General features: G+C 55.8%; 2 protein-coding genes across 6 annotated transcripts; one reads left to right on the top strand and one right to left on the bottom strand.

Annotated features, from left to right (window-relative positions):
• Positions 1 to 2,184: 2,184 nt before the first annotated feature.
• C1QL4 (complement C1q like 4) lies at positions 2,185 to 5,998 on the top strand. Its single transcript, XM_059680973.1, has 2 exons — positions 2,185 to 3,417; positions 5,284 to 5,998. Exons 1-2 carry the CDS (start codon positions 2,881 to 2,883, stop codon positions 5,461 to 5,463), a joined length of 717 nt encoding a protein of 238 aa, XP_059536956.1. The 5' UTR covers positions 2,185 to 2,880; the 3' UTR covers positions 5,464 to 5,998.
• A 621-nt stretch (positions 5,999 to 6,619) lies between these two features.
• On the bottom strand, positions 6,620 to 13,672 carry TROAP (trophinin associated protein). Of its 5 annotated transcripts, none has more exons than XM_059682766.1 (15): positions 13,540 to 13,672; positions 13,185 to 13,339; positions 12,903 to 13,089; positions 12,077 to 12,234; positions 11,856 to 11,993; positions 11,594 to 11,676; positions 11,029 to 11,081; positions 10,460 to 10,581; positions 9,409 to 9,525; positions 9,219 to 9,302; positions 9,075 to 9,134; positions 8,229 to 8,363; positions 7,435 to 8,068; positions 6,971 to 7,164; positions 6,620 to 6,805 (listed from the first exon to the last, which is right to left on the bottom strand). In XM_059682766.1, the coding sequence occupies exons 2-15, from the start codon at positions 13,326 to 13,328 to the stop codon at positions 6,758 to 6,760; spliced, it is 2,157 nt and encodes a 718-aa protein (XP_059538749.1). In that variant the 5' UTR covers positions 13,329 to 13,339; positions 13,540 to 13,672; the 3' UTR covers positions 6,620 to 6,757. The 5 variants fall into 5 exon arrangements, with proteins under 5 accessions (XP_059538749.1, XP_059538750.1, XP_059538748.1 ...); XM_059682767.1 differs by having other exon boundaries at positions 9,075 to 9,104; XM_059682765.1 differs by having other exon boundaries at positions 9,075 to 9,302.
• Positions 13,673 to 14,092: the final 420 nt, after the last annotated feature.

Here is a 14,092-nt window from a genome sequence, read left to right as displayed (position 1 = left end):
GGGCTGAGCAAAGATTGCCTCAGGTGAGTGGAGGGAGTGGGGAGGAGAAAGGAGAGGAGTGGCTGGACCTGGGGTCGATGATGGGGCTTGAGGATCAGGCAGGAGAGGCTGATGTGAGCCCTGACCTGCTCTCTTCTCGCTGACCCATCCATCATCCAGCCTGGGGGAGCAGATCTGGAATTAGACATGCACGGCCCCGACATGGCCCTCAGCCTCCCCCCTACCCCCAGGAAGACAAATGGCGACAAAGACCTTGAATAAAATTTGTATTTATGGTTGGAGGAGGAGGCCCCTCCCCCACTGACTGCCAATTCTTCCTCTCCCAACCCTCTCAAGCATGTAGGGGCCTCCCTCCGCACAGGCCCACCCTCAGCAACCTCTTTCTCCCTGAACCATCATGGGCTGGGAGAGGCAGGAAAGGGGTACAGTAAAGAAGAAATGAGGAAATCACCTTCACCCAATAATCATGCCCTGGTGTGCTTTGTGCCCTCCATCTGACACATCATTTTCCTATACATGACAGCCCCGGCCTATCCTAGTCTCTAAGAAGTCCTTTGCAGCTGTCCACCTTCAGGGTCTTCAAACACCCCCACTCTGCCAGTCCTAGAGCCTCTTCTCCATGCCTCTGGCCCCCCGGGTCCCTGTAAACAAGTGATTTCCCCCAGAAGGGCCAGGCCCTAAGGAGGAATGCAGCCATTCGCTTTTTCTCTGGACTCTGACCCCTCACAGAGAGGGAACTATCAAAGCTTGTGTTCCCTCTTGGTCACCGGAGTGCCAGACACAGTCATCTCTCACAGGAGGCTGTCCTGAAGTTAATCTGCATTTTGGTTATGTTAATTTATAAAACCAACTTCAAACCCCTCCTCCAAACATTCATTATGTGGGGTTTCTATCAACTTCTCTGTCTTTCTAACTACAGGCCTATGAGGAAGGGGGAGGGAAGGTGGCAGAGATCCTAGGGCTGGACAAAAATCTGGGACTAGGGCAGGGCTGGAACGAGGCGAGGCTGGGCAGGGGAAGAGACAAGAGCCGCCTGCTGACTCTTTCTTTTCCCCAGTGGACTCCACTCCTCCGAGATAGGAGAGATGGCATTCACAGGGTCCCACATTTAAGGACTAAGAGGAAGACAAATACAAAACCTCTCTTCAAATAGCCCTCACAATACACACACCAGGACAAGACAATCCACAACCCCACTCACCCAGGGACACACAAGGCCAGGGTCCCATGGCCACATCCACGTCCACACCTGCCAGCGCACGGTCACAATGCACAGGCCCAGAGCCTACCACTCTGCTGAAGAACCGCCCCGCCCCCGCGTCTTCCCACAGTTGATATGTCACATTGGAGTCCAAACACGGACCTGGGTGTCTCTCTGCGGCGCACCATTTACATTTCTCTCTCGATCTGTCAACCTGTCTGGGCTCCCGTCTCCCTCTCTCTCGCCGTCTCTGTCTCTCCCTCTCCCTCTCTGGGGCTGTCAGTTAGTCTCTTTTCCAAGCTTTGTCTCTGTCTCTGCGTCTCTATCTGGCTTTCTGTCTCTTTGATTTCTGTCACTCCCCCTGCTTTCCTGTCGGTTTGCTGCTGGCTTCCACAGGCTCCTGTTTTCTCACTCTCTCCTGCTTCCTCATTCTCTTGGGCTCTGTGCTCCCCAGTGCTGGGGGGTCGAGGGTACCGTGGCTGGAGATTTGCCATTTCTAGTTCAAGACAAAATGTACCGTTGAACCCTTTACCATATGATATTTGGTTATGGGTACTAAGGGGCAGGGGGTGGTGAATTTCTTTTCTCCCCACCCTTTTTGCTCGTTTGTTTGCTTGTTATATTTTATTTTCATTTTTCTTGGGGGGGGGGTGGCTCTTTTTAGCTCGGGAATCCACCTGTCTTTTCTCTGTGTGTATCTTGTGAATCTCGACCCCTTTTTATTCCATCGCTATTTTCTGGCTTCCTCTGGCCTCCGGGAATACCCAACTCGGGGTAGAGGGTGGAAGTAAGGATAGGTGGGAACAGTGAACCTATGCAGAATCGCCCAGAGCCGGGCATCAACCGTGAGGCGGGGGTCCGCGGGAGGGGGCCGCTGCCTGCCCCGCCCCCGCGCTTCCCGCTCTGGGCGCCAGGGGTCGCTCCGCCCCGGGCCGCTTATAGCGGCTCCCGGCGCGAGGCTGCTCACACCACAGTCACTGCCGCCCGGGGAGGGAGGAGAGGAAGGTGAGGGACGCAGTCAGGGAGCACGTTACCAGGAGAGACGCGCGGGGCCGAAGCTCTAGCAGGGGCTGGGGGCGCGGCTGGGGTAGGAAGGCGGGTCAGTGCTCGCCAAGAGGTAGAGCGCAAACCTAGGAGGAGGTCGCGTCCGGTGGGTGCCACCCCAGCGCAGCGCCCGGGACGTCCAGAGCGCGGAGAATAGTCCCCGCTCCGGCCAGGAGAGATCCCTCTGGGTAGCTGGGGACCTAGGCTCCGCCATCCTTGAGAAAGAAGCTGTCCAGAGAGCACGCATCCTAGATCTGTAAGAAGCCAGCCGTCCGAGAAGCCGCAGATGTCAGGCTCCCGGGGACGATAGGCTGCACAGGAGGTTAATAGAGGACCACAGGCGCCGAACCGTCGGGAGCTGCCCCTGGCCCAACCCACGCGGGACCTTCGCCTTGACGGAAGGTTTGGGGAACCGCGCCGCTGAGGCGGGAGCCCGCAGGGGCGGGGGGGGGACCGGGCGCAGCCGTCAGGGGGGGTCCTGACCCAGGCGCTAGCCGGGCCACCGGTTGGGGGCCCTCGGAGAGCCCCAAGCCTCCGACGCCATTGCGCCCAAGAGTGAGGAGGATCTGCTGGCCCTGGCTGCGTCGCGTCTGAGCCGCCGCAAGCGGGTGGCGGGCGCGGCCGTCGGGGTGGCCATGGTGCTGCTGCTGCTGGTGGCTATTCCACTGCTGGTGCACAGCTCCCGCGGGCCAGCGCACTACGAGATGCTGGGTCGCTGTCGCATGGTATGCGACCCGCATGGGCCTCGAGGCCCGGGACCCGACGGCGCGCCTGTCTCCGTGCCCCCCTTCCCGCCGGGCTCCAAGGGAGAGGTGGGCCGGCGGGGAAGGGCAGGTCTTCGAGGGCCCCCGGGACCACCGGGTCCCAGAGGGCCACCAGGAGAGCCGGGCAGGCCAGGTCCCCCGGGCCCTCCTGGCCCCGGCCCCGGCGGGGTGGCGCCTCCTGCCGGCTACGTGCCTCGCATTGCCTTCTATGCGGGTCTGCGGCGGCCGCACGAGGGTTACGAAGTGCTGCGCTTCGACGACGTGGTGACTAACGTGGGCAACGCTTACGAGGCGGCCAGCGGCAAGTTCACCTGCCCCATGCCGGGCGTCTACTTCTTCGCTTACCATGTGCTCATGCGCGGCGGCGACGGGACCAGCATGTGGGCAGACCTGATGAAGAACGGACAGGTGAGATGCCCCTCCCCCCCACCTACCCCCCCACCCCCGATTCGCCAGGTAGCTTTCTTAAATTTCCCTGCACTCATCACACAGCCCATCCCCTTCTCCAAACAGCCTCACTGAACCCAGGAATGCCAGGCTGCCAGGTCGCAGGCAGTGCACAGTCGGCAGGTGTTCCCATGTGGGGCGTTCAGCCTGGATTTTTTAAGGGAAAGGTAAAAAAGAAGGAAAATACTGGCTCATTCACCATCAGCGCTATTGCTAGTCCCAGGGCCTAGGGCCAATTCTAGAGCGGCCTTACACTCAGCTAATACCGAGTCAGTAGGCAGAGGTGAGAACTGGTATATTCGCCGAGGGACCAGCCAGGCAGCTTGAAGGAACGGATTTGGAGACGGAGAAAAGGCAAAGGACGGGTTTGGAGGAGGAAAGGCAAAGCAGAGAAGGTGGGGCCTGGTCCGGTAGGCCACACATCCTCCCTGGCAACCTCTGGCCTCCAGGTTCTGCTGCTCCCTGTCCCTGTGGTCAGAGCCAGAGTCACTGCTGCCGTGGCTTAGCTCGAGGACCCAGACACACAGCAATAGTGAGGGCCTCGGGCGGTAGGGTTGGGTTAGGTGCCTGGGCCATGCAACCATCAGGGCATAAGGTTGAGACTTAGCGGTGACCTCGGAATGCCCCCTCCCCCCACACGCTGGGATTGGGTGGTGTTGCGGGTGCTGTGCTGCATCGGGCCTGCTCATCCTGGCTGGGGAAACTCCCTCCTGCTGGGCCACAGCGCTCTCCTGCTGCAAGGCCCGCAGGCACTGCACTGGGGTCTCCTCCCAGCAGGGCCGCCCCAGGAACCCAGGGAGAGGGAGTGCAAGTGTCTGTGTGTCTGTCTGTATGAGATAGATTGTGTGTGCAAGTGAGTGTGTATTGATCTGAGTGTGTCTTTGGGTGCTTGGGTTGGTGCAAAGGTGTGAACAAAGAACACGTCTATTTGTATGTGGCATTGAGGAGGTGAGCGATCTCTGCGGCGGGGATGTCTGTGAGGCGGGGGAAGAGGCAGTGTGTATCTAGACTAGTGTGCCGGTTTCCGAGGGGGCTGTGTGGCTCCCACTCAGAATTGCACTGCACGGGCGGGCGCTGCGGGCCCTGAGGACAGTAAATAGTGATTAGAATAATGATGAATAATTAATGAGTTAATAACCAGCCCCTGCGGGACAGGAAGAGGGGGGTTGCGGGGGCGGGGCTGGCAGCAGGAGGCAGGGGCAGCGAGACCAGAGAGGAGGAGGGGCTACCTGTTGGGGAAGAAGGCGACCCCTCTGGGTGCGCTAGAGGGAACTAGGAGGGAAGTGGGCACCCCAAGGCACGCATGCATCATTGCACCTTCCCATTTAAAGCCCGCAGCCTTGATATGCATGGACACACCTGTGTCCTAACACTTGGGGATAGGAATGCAAGTTTAGGAGGCCAGAGGGGGTTCAGAATCTTAGAAATTACCCTAGAAATTACAGGCTAATTTTATTTCTTTTTCTTTATTTTTTAAAAATTTCATTTCTTAAATGATAATAATAGCAAGGCCTTACAGCATTTTCTATGTGCAAAACACTGTTCTAATACACTTCACATGTAGTAACTAATTTAGGGTAGGCTGTATTATTACCTCCACCTTACAGCTCAAATTGAGTACCAGAGAAGGTGTGAGACTTGCCAGAGTCACATAGCTAGTGAGACTAGTGCCTGAGAAGCTCCGAGATCTCCTGGCCTCTCCTTGTCCACCCCAGCCCCTGCAGCCAGCTACTTACACAGGCCCAGCTGCACTTACTCCGCCCTACCCCTCTCACCACCCCAGCTCCGCACAGGGAGTGAGGGGGTTGTTCTGTTCTCTCTTGGTAGGTCCGGGCCAGCGCCATTGCCCAGGACGCGGACCAGAACTATGACTACGCCAGCAACAGCGTCATCCTGCACCTGGATGTGGGCGATGAAGTCTTCATCAAGCTGGACGGCGGGAAGGTGCATGGAGGGAACACCAACAAGTACAGCACTTTCTCTGGCTTCATCATCTACCCGGACTGAGCCGGCCCCATCCTCCACCCCCCTCGCTTGCCCTTTATCTCCTCTTCCCTCCTCACCCTCTTTCAGTTGGCCCCACCCAAGGCGCCACCCCATCCTTTGAGACCCTGGCTGTGGGGTGGACCAAGTCTGCTCCCCGAGGAGGCCTTACTGGGCAGACTCTCAGTGCTTCCAGAATTAGTGGCTGGGGAGCGGACCACCCACATCCTGTGAAAGCGGGTCTGAGAAGGGTGGAGGCGGTGGCCCTCTCTCCCGCTGGGAGCTGGGGACAGTCTCACTAGCCAGACCTGGCGTTGTAGGAGGGAGAACAGAGATAGGAGTCCATCTAGGTGGGAGATGTTAGGACTGGCGTAGGCACTGGTCCTCTGTCATGAAACCTCTTGCCACCCCCATTTTTCAGGCTCCAGGCTCCTGCCTTGGCAGCCTTCTAGTGAACTGGAGGAACCAGTGAATTCTTTCCTAGCATTTAAAATCGGTTCTGTACAGTCCCCATTTCACCTCCATCTGGGCTGCTGTTGCCTCTTCCAATAAAGAGACATTAGAGAATGTGTGTGCCTCTTAACTGGTGCACAGAGTGGGGACAGAGGGCTGACCCTTACCCACACTCCTCTCAAGGACTCCCACCCACCCTGCCTGAGGCAAAAGCTTAGTTCTTCCCTGCAAGCCTGCCTCTGGAGGAGGGGAGTAGCCCAGGGCTTCTGCTGTGATGTGGGAAGCGGGGAGGGGAGCGGTATGAGCTTCAGGAGAGCTTCCAGCCTTACACTGTAGGGAGGCACCAACCAGAGTGACACCAACAAGGTTCCAAGGATATGGGTCTAGTGTTCAGTGTTCTGCCTGATGCAGGGAGAGTTCTAAGAGGATCTCTAGGGGATGAAGAAGTTGCTGACGGCTCCTGGAAGTGCACTGATCGTAAGAACCAGGGAGAAGAGCAGGTGACCAAAGGGGACAATGAGTGTTGGCCCCACAATCACAGAGCTTGCTGAGCGGGTGGGGTGAACAAGAGTGGGATGATATCTTCCCTTCAGGACAGATCTAAGGTGAGGGAGCCCTGGTATCCTGAGAGTCGGGAGCTGGCTCTAAGCTGGAGGACACTGCCACCACGTGGGCAACTGGAGAGCAACAGCAGTAGCTGGCCCAGGTCAGACCAGAGGGAAAGATATTCAGACACTTTAGAAACTTTATTGAAGGATAAAAGGGTGTCGACTCCCCGACTCCCAATTCCATAGGGTGGACCGACAATAAATAAGGGCTAAAAGGAAGGATCAAGACAGGGCAGGAACGGGTAGAAGTGGGTGCCTCATGTCGGAGAGTCCGGAGGGGCTGCAGAACCAATTGGAATAAAACACTGGAGAGAGAGAAAGACCTTGTCACAGCCCAGCCATCCTTGAAGTGAGCCAACGCTTCCCCAATAATCTTTATAAAGGAGCCAAGGTTGGCCCCTTTGCTCTGCTTCCTACTTCCCACAGGCTTGCTGTGTAGGCACAGCTTGGCTGTGGATGGGGAGGCTCACCAGGGCGTCCTGCCAGTCCAATAACTTGGCCACAGGATTGGTGCAGACACGAGAGGGGCCTGAGGGAGGGGCTCGGCTGGTGTAGAAGGCACACTCATCATCCAGGCGAGCCTCGTGGAAGCAGTGGATGGCGGTCAGACATGCTTTGAGGCGCTGCCTCAGGGCCAGGGTTCGAGGAGCCAGACTGCTGGGGCCTGGGGGTCCATGGGCCAGAGTTCAGGGTGGGCTCTGGAGTTCTATACTCTCACCTTATATTGCCCTCTCTCGATCCCCCACCAAGAGGCAAGCCAATTAGGAGCACCGGACTGGAGGCCCAGCTCCTCCCATCTTCCTGAAGGCAAGCCAGGCTGGGCAAGGTAGGTGGAAGAAAGCAAGCCTGGCATCACCGGGTACAGGGCAGAGGTCCTGCTCCCAGTGAGATGAGGACCTCCTTTGTTCACAGCCCCTTCCAACCAACTACTTACCTGCCTGGCCTGCTGGGGGCCTCAGAGACTGGAGTGAGCGGATAGTGGGGCTGGCACAAAGTGGGCGTTGAGAGGAGAAGATCACACTGGTGGTCGCTGGAGCCCACTGACCGCAGCAGGACTGTGGACTAGGCTCTGTACTCCTAGGTTCCAGAGAGCAGGCCTCTGAAGCCTCAGGCTCTAGCCGAGGGGAGGGCTCTGGAAGTCCAGCCTGCCCCTGGGAGCAGGCCTGAACGGATCCAGGCTCTATGGGAGGGCAGGCCTCAGATACCTCAGGCTGTTTCTGGGTGGTAGGCTCTGGTATCTCAGGCTCCCTCCTATGGCAGGGCTCTGGGGGCCCTGGCTCTGCCGGAGGGCAGGGCCGAGCTGCCTCAGGCTCTGCTCCAGGGCAGAGCTGTGGTTCCCCACACTTCTCTGGAAAGCAGGGCTTTGGCAGTCCAGAGTGCTGTAACAGTTCAGGAAGGCGGAAAGCCCCAGAATTCTGCACTGGGGCATTCAGAGTTCTAGGAATCTCTGCCAGCAGGGACCGAAGTTCAACCATATCCAGAGAGGAGCCTCCGCTAAGAGGGGCACCCTTGCTCTCCGCCAGCCCCTCTACCTCCTGTTGCAAAAGCTGCTTCAGGATACTGATGCGCTGTGTGTGGGAGAGAATACCCCAGTGTGATGTCAAGATGAGGGTTCAAGTCTCTACCCACACTGTCCTATTCCCACACCCCCTTTCGCCTCCCATTTCTCCCTACCCCAGTCCTGTCTCTGCCCATTTGGCATCAAAGCGGTTGCCCACAAAGACCCACCTGCATCTTCAGCTCTTGGAGGTTGGGGGTCCTGCTAGGGTGGGGTCCATGAGGAGTTGCCATAGGTGGTTTCCCAGACCCCTCCTGTAACCTTTTACAATTCTCCTGGTCAAACAGCCGGACTGCAATCTGCTCCTGCCACATGGGAAGAGAGAGGGGCCATGTGAGGAAGCCTGGCTGGGACGGGAAGACCCGCCTGAGTCCCACCCTCATGAGGAAGGGGTCAGGTTTCTAATTGAGAGGACCTAGACCAGTGGTTCTCAACCTTGGCTGCACATTAGAATCACCTGGGAATCTTTTTAAAATCCTGATTTCTGGGCCTCATCCTCCGGAAACTCTGTTTCTTTGTTATGGGGTGGGGCCACAACATTAGTAACAAAGAAACAGAATTTCCGGAGGATGAGGCCCAGAAGTCAGGATTTTAAAAAGATTCCCAGGTGATTCTAATGTGCCGCCAAGGTTGAGAACCACTGCCCTAGACCCGTGGTCAGCAAACAGCAGCTCGTGAGCCACATGCGGCTCTTTGGCCCCTTGAGTGTGTCTCTTCCTAAGCCTTAGGAGTACCCTAATTAAGTTAATAACAATGTACCTACCTATATAGTTTAAGTTTAAAAAATTTGGCTCTCAAAAGAAATTTCAATTGTTGTACTGTTGATATTTGGCTCTGTTGACTAATGAGTTTGCCGACCACTGCCCTAGACTAAGATTAGGAGGGACAGCAGAGAAGCAGGGAGACTTGGAGAGTTAGGCAGCTTTTCCAGAGAGCCCACCTGCCACAAACTGCTGGACCTCAGGCCAACAGGACGGAGTGAGGGATTTCAGCATGGAAAGGCTTTGGGCACTTACCCAGGGCAGGGCAGGCTCTTCAGGGCAAGACTGAGGAGAGAGGCCACTCAAACATTGAGCCTGGGACAGAAGTGAGATGTAATAACTCTTTCTATACCCATCCATTCCCTTCCTATACCAGCTACCTCCCCTGCCCTCTCTTACCTGCTGAGCTTTGGGGGCCGATGGGATGGGTGTGAACTGGGTTTTGGGGCGAATGGCAAGACGCCGCAACACTGAATATGAGGGCTGGGGAGAGATGGAGTTAGCTGAGCAATGAAAAACCTAGACCTAGCAGGGATCCCAGCCAGACTGTTCTGCCCTTGCCCAGCCCCGAGGAGCTGTGGACACAAACCGGAGCTGAGGAGCCAGGGGAGGGAACACGCTTAGCCAATCCAAAGGGGGATGGACGGGGGATGGATGGTAGCAGCACAGGGCCAGGGGAGGGCATCAGGTGGCAGTCAGGGCTGTCCTGTGGAGAGGAACAAGGCGGAAGAGTGATCCCTCCTTCTTTGTCTTGTTCTCAATACAGCAGCCAGTGTTGATTCTTTTAAGACTTAATCAAATCATGTTGCTCCCTTGTTCATTCCCTCTCCCCATAGCTTTCCACTCGTTCCAAGTAAAATCCAAGGTCTTACACTGGTTTGTAAATCCTTCCCCAGTCCAATCCTGCAATTGCTCTAACCTCACTTCCTGTCATTCTCCTTATTCACTTCAGACTTGCTGGTCTCCTTTTCGCTGATCCCTAAACAAACCAGGCATATTTCCTCCTCAGCGCCTTTGCATCTGCAGTTCTCCTGGCATGTTCTTCCCCCAGATATCTGGATGGCTTATTCCCTCAGCTCCTTCTGGTCTTCACTTAAATGTCATCTTCTCAATAAGATCCCCCTGATTAATCAGTTTGAATTTGCAATACCTCCTCCCCACTTCCACTTCCGTGCCTTATTTATTTATGACAGAGAACTTATCACCATCTGACATACTATATATTTTACAATGTGTTTACTTTTTGCCTCCCCCTTCTAGAATGTGAACTTATTTGCTACTGTATATCCAGAACCTAGAACAGTGCTTAACACACAGTAGCTTCTCAACACATACTGTGGAGTGAATGAATGAATGCTTTGGCTGACCAGTGTCAGATCTCGCAGCACTGATCTGATGGTGATACAAATATATACCAGACTGTGACCTCTCACCTCCAGGCCCCAGACATCTGGTAAACAGAGGCCAGTCCCTCTCTGGAGAGGGCATGGGCTCATCAGGAGCAAACCCAGATCCACTTAACATCTAAAGCCCAGGACTACCTGGCTATACCCACAATCCTCAGTGTTAGCCACTGCTGGGGAATTTCCCCAGGTATCTCCCTGCCCCACTTCCCTTATCCCAGGAGGGTCCCATCTCACCTTGGTGTGGGTTAGCTCCCGGCTTTCCCTTAATGGAACCCACTGGGCCAGACCAGGAGGGCCCCTTCCTCCTTCATCTGAGTGAGTGACTACTTCACGTTCTCCTTCCGTGAGAGAGGAAGCTAGGAGGAGACAGAAAATTTCTGTAGTATCTGGAACACCTACCAAAGTTTGGCACAGGGCTTTGCAACCTCAAAAGAGGGTATGTCAGTTTGACAGCCCCCACTGCCCCATCAAGGGCGGAGATCCATCTAATACCTCAGTAATCACTTATTAATCTGAATACCGTGAGTGGGCTCAGGATGTGCTAATGGCTCTTAGGAGCTGAAGGTAAAATAGTGAGTGGAAGGCAATTCTTGTAGGAAGTGGTAGGGAGAGGGTAGGGACCACATCCTTTGATGAAAGTGCAACTGGGCCAACCTCTGGCCTATCAAGAAGGTCTCTTCCTCTCCAGCTCCTTCTGATCTGGCCTTGCCCCTTTCCCCCAGCCCACTGAGCTTTTTCCTCTTGATCCCCACTGCAGACAGCCCACTTGCCCCTGTTCTCTCCCCATGGCCAAACACACTCACCAGGCTGGACTGGGGTCTCCAGGTGCAATCCCGAGGCCTGGCTCACTGCAGTCCTGATGACAATAAGGGCAGCAGCTAGAAGTCGCTGAGTGTCAAGTATGAGCTGGGCACTGTGCTAACTGCTTTACAAACATCAGCTCATTTAATTCTCACCACAACCTCTAATGATGGCACAAGCATTATCCTCACTTGACAGACAAAGAAATTGAAACGTGGAGATTAAGGCAAGCTTGCACAACTAGCAAGTTTGCTAAGAGTCAGGAATCAAACCCAGATTCCATTTATTGCCACAGTCTGTGCTTTAGCCACTAAATAAAAGAGACAGCACCTCTCATTTTTGTACCCTTCCACCCCCACAACCTGAAGAAACTGATGTCCTAGTGAAGCCTGGCTAACAAGGCCTGAATCCTATTCCAAGGGCTCACCTGGGCAGTCACAGGCCCACCCTCCCTTTTCCCCTCCTGGGTTGGTGGGAAGTCCTAAAGCTACTGGAAGACCCTAGCTCTGAGGGACCCCTGTATGGAGCATTAGATCATTCTTTTCCAAATGACCTCCTCCTTCTCACCGGCTGCTGCCACCTGTCTCTCTTTTTAGCTCCTGGAAGCTGGGGTGAGCAGAGGGGTAAAAGGAAGGTCCTGAAGGTGGAATCTGACCCATAAAAGCAAAAGAAAAAAAAAAGCAGAGTCAGAGGTGAGCCCCAAACCTTCAGGCTTCACCACCAACCCCATCTGCCTCCACAGACCCGCTTTGGGCCATCATGAGATACCTTCTCTCACAAGGCCAGCTATGTCCCCTGGACTGAGTATCAGCCCCCCAAAGGCACTCACCACAGCCTCTAGCTTCTGGGTGCACAGGGTCCAGCTGCGGGGTCCTGGTCCCTCTAATCTCGAAAAGCAGGAAGCCCTGGCTGGGTCTAGTCGGTGTTGGGGGGTTCTGGGAGCCAAATATGTAGAGGCGCGGGTACCCTGGGATGCCAAAAGAGGCTATCAGCTCAGGACTCCCTCCTCAGTCCACCCCAGCCTGATCTCATCATATTCTGTCTCATTACCTGGCCCCTCCGGATGGTGCCTCCCTGGCTCCCTCGAACCAGTACTCTCTGAGCCAGACTGGGCTGGCGCCCCAGGCGACAGCTCTTCACCCCCTCACCTGACAGGATGGTAGCCAGGGCCTCAGGGTCAGCCACAAACTCTATGGCCCCTGGAATCTCTGTAAAGGAAGAGAAGGAAAGTGACATGGGAAAGCTAAGAGGGGCCAGGTACCCTAGTGTAGCCACCTTGAGGTGCAACAGTAAGCCAGAGACTCATATAATAGGACTCAACCCACCAAATGCTCACAGAACTTATGTAAGACACTATTCTAGGCCCTGGGGCCCCGAGATGAATAAGACAAAGCCCATCCTCAAAAAACTATCATCAAACTATAGAGAGGTAAAGACTCAAGCCAAATTATGGCTGTGTGCACTGGCTGGGTAGCTCAGATGGTTAGTGTCATCCTGATACACCAAGGTTCAGGTTCTATGCCCAGTCCGGGCACTGACAAGAATCAGCCAACGAGTGCATAAATAAGTGGGACAACAAATCGATGTTTCTCTCTCCTCCCCTTAAACCAAGTACGGACATGTTATAACAGAGTATAGCAAAGTATTAGGACACAGAGCAATTGATTGTGACTGGAGAGCTGGAAAAGGCTTTAGAAGAGATGACATTTTGCTGAAGGAAGGAGAGGGTTTCTGAGAGCAAAGAGCTTTCCAGGAGCAGGGACCAGGAAGGACTCTATAGTCAGCAGGAGACTGGAGCAGTGCAAAGCCCCCAGACTCCACCATCCCCATCTCAGTCTCCCCACCAGGAGGCTGTGTTCTAGTCTCCAACAAGTACCTTTCTGGGGAGGGGGCCCAGGCCCCACACTTTGTTCCTTAGGGCTAGGCCTGAGCTCCTCCAATGGTTTCCGAAGCAGAGTGCTCCCCACCAATCTCTCTGATTTTTGTGTCTGATGTGTGGCTTTTGGCCTGGGGCCTGCTGAGTCAACAAGGGGACGTTGAGTACTGAACTTCTGCTCCAATCTCTGGGGGAGGGAAGGACAAAAAAAATCAGCGTTGGCGTGCATTGCTGGTGTGTGCTGCCTCCTTGTAGCTACTGTCTTCACCAAGCCCCTCTTACCTTTGGATCCTGGTTCTCCCGGTCCAAGTCGCAGGGCTTAAGTGTGGGGAGAGGCGGGCGTCTCTTTGAGCGAACCGGAATCTTGCTCGGGGTGGGAGATACACCCCGGAGGAGAGGGTCCTTCTTGGTTTGGGAGGTGGTCATGACGGCTACAACTGAGATGGGGAAGAAGGCAGGACCAGGAATCAAAGGTCAGCCAGCATGGGGCATAGGCGCGGTGCTCACACCCCTGATACTTCACCTGCGCCCAGAGGACCCGGCGCCTGCAAGGCCGGCTCTTCTGGGAGCCACTTCCAGACACCCTGGGCCTCTTCTTTCGCCCCAGGACCCCGAGCTGCCTCTCCTCCTTACAAACCTCCAAGATCCCCGCGCCACACCTTCCCCGGAACCCCTCAGGGTCTCCCCCTCTTCTTCGCTTTTTCCCTGACTAGGCTTCTGAGGCAGCTCCTTCTCCAGTTTGTAAAATACGCCGAGCTCCTGATTGGCTCGTCCGCGCTCTAGGAGGCGCGTGACGCCAGGCTCAGCCGTCCAATCCGCAGGCTTCGTGGGCGGGACTAAAAATAGGACTAGTTGTCGAACCACTTTCCAGCTCGTCGCGGCTCCGTCAGCCAATCCGAGAGCGGAGCGCGGGGTGCAGGGCGAGGGGAGGAAGGGGGCGGCCGTTCTGAGGCCGGGAAGTCTGAGCCGTAACCGGTGGCCGTGAGCTCTCGCGAGGTCTCGGGGCTAGGGAGGGAAGGGCTGCCGTCCTGGCTGGGGCTGCCTCTGTGGGCGGCGGCGGGAGAGTCCCCGGCCCCCGACGCTGATCGCAGCGCGGCGTCCCGCTTTGCGGACGCCATTCCAGACACCTAAGAAAGCGCTTCTTCAGAGGGGCCCCGCTACTCATAACCCACCCTATTCCAAGTGGATTT

The sequence above is a fragment of the Myotis daubentonii genome, chromosome 2 (genome assembly GCF_963259705.1).
Source record: "Myotis daubentonii chromosome 2, mMyoDau2.1, whole genome shotgun sequence".
Classification (NCBI taxonomy): domain Eukaryota; kingdom Metazoa; phylum Chordata; class Mammalia; order Chiroptera; family Vespertilionidae; genus Myotis; species Myotis daubentonii.
Note: the sequence above shows the minus strand (reverse complement) of the source record. Positions and strands in the feature narration are given on the sequence as shown.

What these genes read in the sequence shown, in the direction of transcription:
- C1QL4 (XM_059680973.1), top strand. Translation starts at nt 2,881, where the DNA reads ATGGTGCTGCTGCTGCTGGTGGCTATTCCACTGCTGGTGCACAGCTCC. An exon ending in ACCTGATGAAGAACGGACAG is followed by an intron (nt 3,418 to 5,283) that starts GTGAGATGCCCC and finishes CTCTCTTGGTAG; the next exon opens with GTCCGGGCCAGCGCCATTGC.
- TROAP (XM_059682765.1), bottom strand. Translation starts at nt 13,328, where the DNA reads ATGACCACCTCCCAAACCAAGAAGGACCCTCTCCTCCGGGGTGTATCT. An exon ending in AAGAGCCTGCCCTGCCCTGG is followed by an intron (nt 8,364 to 9,074) that starts GTAAGTGCCCAA and finishes CCCATGTGGCAG; the next exon opens with GAGCAGATTGCAGTCCGGCT. An exon ending in TGGACTGGCAGGACGCCCTG is followed by an intron (nt 6,806 to 6,970) that starts GTGAGCCTCCCC and finishes CTCTCTCTCCAG; the next exon opens with TGTTTTATTCCAATTGGTTC.